This window comes from Herpailurus yagouaroundi, unplaced genomic scaffold, assembly GCF_014898765.1.
Source record: "Herpailurus yagouaroundi ecotype Mexico unplaced genomic scaffold, PumYag 184, whole genome shotgun sequence".
Classification (NCBI taxonomy): Eukaryota; Metazoa; Chordata; class Mammalia; order Carnivora; family Felidae; genus Herpailurus; species Herpailurus yagouaroundi.
This window is the reverse complement of record NW_024412415.1, coordinates 39,048,119-39,052,933: the sequence shown is the minus strand read 5'-3', so window position 1 is coordinate 39,052,933 and position 4,815 is coordinate 39,048,119. Positions and strand designations below refer to the sequence as shown.

At 60.7% G+C, this 4,815-nt stretch overlaps 1 protein-coding gene across 1 annotated transcript; it reads left to right on the top strand.

Moving 5' to 3' along the window:
• The first annotated feature begins 2,463 nt into the window (after window positions 1–2,463).
• On the top strand, window positions 2,464–4,307 carry RPP25 (ribonuclease P/MRP subunit p25). The gene has a single exon (XM_040493286.1). It carries the CDS (start codon window positions 2,973–2,975, stop codon window positions 3,612–3,614), a length of 642 nt encoding a protein of 213 aa, XP_040349220.1. The 5' UTR covers window positions 2,464–2,972; the 3' UTR covers window positions 3,615–4,307.
• The last annotated feature ends 508 nt before the right edge of the window (window positions 4,308–4,815 follow it).

The window sequence follows — 4,815 nt, the reverse complement described above, 5'->3', positions numbered from 1 at the left end:
AAGAAGCTAAACGAAGCTCAGACTCCAAGGTCAGTACCTCGTTTACACAGGCTGTTCCAAGGCTCTGCTTAATTCTGTATTCATATTTAGCAGTGCTTTTCTTAAAGAGGCTCACAAAATCTGGATGCTGCCTCAGAGGCAACAGATGCAGTATGCTCTTTTCTTAAAGATATTTTAAAAATACATTTACATCTACAAACACATATGGAAACAGATCCCCCCCACCCCTCCGCCGTGCGCTTAAAAAAAAAAAAAAATACTTACGGTCCTACCCAGCTCTTTTAACTGAAAGCCTTGACCGTCTTTCCGTTTCTAACCCTCGCGGGGTATGCGCCACAGAAACGCACAGATATTTGCTCACCTTCCCAGAGTTCAGCCCTCTACTCCTCTACCAACCGTGTTCGCCCCTTCTCCGGGGTTCCTGGCCGCCTCCCCACGTGTTCTGCCTTCGTCCGGCTCCTCGTCCCCGTTTGCTCTCTCACATCGCCCCCTCCCTCGTGTCCTCGCCACCTCCCCTCCGTCCCCCTCCCTAGCTGCCCGAGCATTTCTCCCCTCTTCCAGCCTCGCGCGGGTACATCACCGCCCGTTTTTTACACCCCCATTGACCCCTCTCTCACCCCCGCTTCTTCCCGGCCAATCTCCCTCACCCTTACTCACAGATCCCCCACGCCTGACCCCTCCCACTTCCACCCCTCCAGCCCAGCCACCCTGTCGCCCAGCAGGAGCGCACAGCCGGCAGGCTAGGACGCGCGCTGACAGGGTAATGAATGGCTTCAGCGGTAATTAGCGACCCGGCGGCTAATCACGATGTACATTTACATTTTAAGTGCTGCAGAGGAAGCGGGGAAGGGGAGGGGCGCCGGAGGGAATGCGGGCCTGTTTGGCGCTCTCCCTTCGCTGGGGAGCGAAGTGAATCCGAGTCTTCTACAGCTGGCAGTAGTAGAAGGGGGAGAAGGGTGCTTTCGAGGGCCAACCCAAGCGGACGCAGAACAGCCGCGGGCTAACCCGACGCAAACCCGGAACTCCCAGGCCCCTTCCTCTAAATTGCAGACCCTGCCTGTATCCCCTCCAAGTGAAACTTCAGCCTAGGCTTGCATACTCCTGCAAGGAGTGCTCGCTTCTTCCCTAACCAGCCCGTTCTAACGTAGATTTCACCCGTTCCAGGACTTTCTTCCAGGCCTAGCCGAAATTGCTGCCTGAGGTTCCCTGCGCCCCGCCACGCGCTGCAGTCTTTGTGTTCTATCGAGGCTGCCGTGCCCGTTCTCCGTGGGGCTCGCGGGAGCTGGGGCACAGCTGAAGTCCCGGTTCCAAGTGGAAGGCGACCCCGAGAGCTCCTGAGCCCAGCGTGCAATCAGGAGATCCAGGCCAGAGTCGGTCACTCATACGTTGGGGCGCAAAGGTCCAGCCACTCCCCTAAGGGGCGAAAATGGGGTCAGCCGGGTTCTGAACAGCAGGGCCGAGAGCTAGGACATATAAGATGACGAGGAGATGAGAACAGCTGTGAGAAGGGAGAAGGAGACCCTGGCAGCTCCGTCTCAAGACTGGGACCCAGCTCCCCCCAGGCACCGTCAACCCGCCCTCACTTTGAGGTTTCCCGCCCGCCGCAGCTCTCCGGGAACCTCCCCGCCACGCCCGGCGGTAGTACCCCCTACCCGGATCAGGTCTGCCCCGCTTTATCTGTGCGCGTGAGCGAGGGGGTGTAAGGGTGAAGGGCAAGGCCCTAGCGCACTTCTAGGGAGGGTCCAGCTCCTTTTAACTCCCCTCCCATCACCAGTCCTTCAATCCCAGCCTCACCTCTCACTGTCCACTTCTTCAGGTAGGAGGTCGGGCCACCCTCTCGGTCCTGTGGAGTTCCCGGAGAAGGGCACCCAGTAGTTTCATAACGCCCCCGAGGCTTCAACTTCCCACCTTTCTTCTCCCTCTCAAAACCTGCCTTCATCCAGCCTCCTTTTTGAAAAAGGACCCCACTGGATCTCAGGCTGACTAACAACGAGTACCACCTGGGAAGAAGGGGGTTCCACATTACCAGGGAACAGTGCCTGTTTTACCCTAAAACCTGCAGCTTTAATAGTAGACGTTGCGTGGGCGGAGGGAGCTTAACTCCTCTTGATAAGGTCTCTCCTGGTTCTCTTCCCGTTCGCCTCAGGGTCAGCCTGGCCTGGGGCGTCACCCCCTCGGTCCAGGAGTGTACTGGGGTCCGGGAGCCTCCAGCTCCGGTCAGGCGCGGCGAGCTGAGACCCCATTCTCTGGCCGCACTGGGAGTACCACTCCGCGACGTAGTCGTCCGAGGGCGGCACGGGGCGCAGCGGCAGCCAGCGCCTCCGCACTCTGCTGACCGTGCACAGGCTGTCCTTGAGGCGAAAAGAGCGGCTCCGGCGCGGGAGGCAAGTTGTTGGGGGGGGGGGGGGGGAAGAGGCCCCAGCAGGCCTCTCGGAAATACCTCCTTGAGAGGGGACAAGGGGCGGCCTTCAGTTGGAACGCGCAAGGGCTCGGGGACCGGCTTGAAGCGGCTTTTGCATCGCAAACGCAGTTTTTATTTAGGTTGTCCGTTAATGAGGGTTGGCTTAGGGAGGGCACTGGCGATTATGGGGGAACTTCCTCTGGCAAGTCACCCCCTGGCGCTGCCATTACACCTGCCGGTGCGCACCGCTCCCACGCCCCAGTGTCTGGACTCGACTGGATTCTGGAGCCGGGAGAGTCTAGGACGCGGGCGGGCCGAGCCGAGTTAGAGGCGGGGCCTGGCGGCAGGGGCGGGGGCTTCCAGGCTCCCAGGCGGGGCCTCAGCTAAAGGCGCGGAGCACCGCGCGCCTAGAGCGCGGCGTAGAGCAGCGCCCACTGGAGAGAAGTCTGAGGCGAGGATCGCGCCGTCCCACCCCGCCCAACAGCGTCCACGCCGCTTCCGCACCCTTACCCCTGCCGGCCCTTGCCGGGCGCGACCGGCGGCCATGCAGCCCCGGGGCTGAGGCGGCCCCATGGCGAAGCCCGCGTCGCCGCGGTCCGGGCAACGACGGCGCATGGAGAACTTCCGTAAGGTGCGCTCGGAGGAGGCGCCGGTGGGGGCCGGGGCCGAGGGGGGCGGCGCGGGCCCCGGCCCTTTCGCGGACCTGGCGCCGGGAGCCGTGCACATGCGGGTCAAAGAGGGCAGCAAGATCCGGAACCTGCTGGCTTTCGCCACCGCCAGCATGGCGCAGCCAGCCACGCGCGCCATCGTCTTCAGCGGCTGCGGTCGGGCCACCACCAAGACCGTCACGTGCGCAGAGATCCTCAAGCGCCGCCTGGCGGGCCTGCATCAGGTCACGCGGCTGCGCTACCGGAGCGTGCGCGAGGTGTGGCAGAGCCTCCCGCCGGGGCCCACACCGGGTCAGGAGCCTGGTGAGCCGGCCGCCAGTCTCAGCGTACTTAAGAACGTGCCCAGCCTCGCCATCCTACTTTCCAAGGATGCACTGGATCCCTGCCAACCCGGCTATCAGCCCCCGAACTCCCATCCTGCACCCTCGTCCCAGCCAACTGCACCGACGTCCAAGAGGAGCCTAGGGGAACCCGCAGCTGGAGAAGGCTCTGCGAAGCGGTCACAACCTGAGCCAAGTGCTACGGAAGAGGACCAGACGGCCTGAGAACTAGTGGGTCTGGGCCACCTACACCGGCTGGGTCTCACCCGCAGCGCCTCGACCTTGAGACATATCTCCAGCAGCCTTTTACGCCTCGGTGCTCTGGACACAGCTCCTCAGACTGTCAGCGTGGAGCACAAGGCAACAAGAGAGGGACCCTAGGGAAGCTTCGTGGGTGGTTGCTTCTCTACTTGTGTTGCCTGAAGACGCAGAACTCCCACCTTCAGCTTTTCTGAGCCATACTAGGACCTTCTTGGAGGGGGGGCGAAAGTGGGTAGTGGTGGGCAGTGGGACTCTTGAGCCTTGCTCAAGACCCCCAAGGGTTAAAGGCATCCAGTATTCATGCGGGGGGCTGGAGTGTGGAAGCCCGGGAAAGCTCTTGGAATCATCTTCATTGGTGGCTAAGGGCCAAGGGTGAGAAGGCAACTGCTGGAGGGCAGGGGAGTCTGAGTTGGGGGGGGAGTGTATTCTGCACGTCCCCTGGGACACCACTCCCTTCTAGTTTTCCTTACCCTGCTCTTAAGGAGCATCCTGAGGTCATACTGCAGGAGTGCCTCCATGGATGGACTCTAGCTCTTTTAACACCCCCCCCCCCTTCCCCACTGGCCCAGAGGGAAAGACCCAGCACAGAAGTCTATGCCTACTCCCTGAATCTCACAGCTGGAGTCCTGCTTCCAATAAAACAAAAACAAAAAATGGCTCTGGCCCCCGGCTTTTTCCTTATCACTTAACCTAGGTGGAGGCTGTTTTGGCCTGCCCCCCTGTGTCTCAGTCCCCACCAGCCTGGAGTCCTTGGCCTTTGGAGTCTTCAGGGTCAGGCACAGAGACTGGATCGCCTCAAAATGGAGCAAGAGGTACATTGTCCAGTTTCTGTCTTCTCCCTCTCCCAGCCTTCCCTGGCTGGCTCTAGCCTCAGGGGCTTGTGGCCAGAAGGGGGCCTTTGTCCCTTGATGCATTACCTCTGAGGGTTGGTGCATTACCACATTGCTTTTCTGAGAAGGGAAGGAAGGCAAGCACCAATGAACTCTCCTGAGGGTCACTGCCAAGGGAAGCATACCCCACTGGGTTCCCTAAACCCGCAGCCTCCTGCCAATTGACAGCCTTATCCAAAAAGCTGGCACAAAACCCCTCATCGCCATCGGTAGGATCTCCCCTTCACTGCTCTCTCTCTCAGAAAGGACAGCGCACCCTTGGGAGAGGGGGAGGA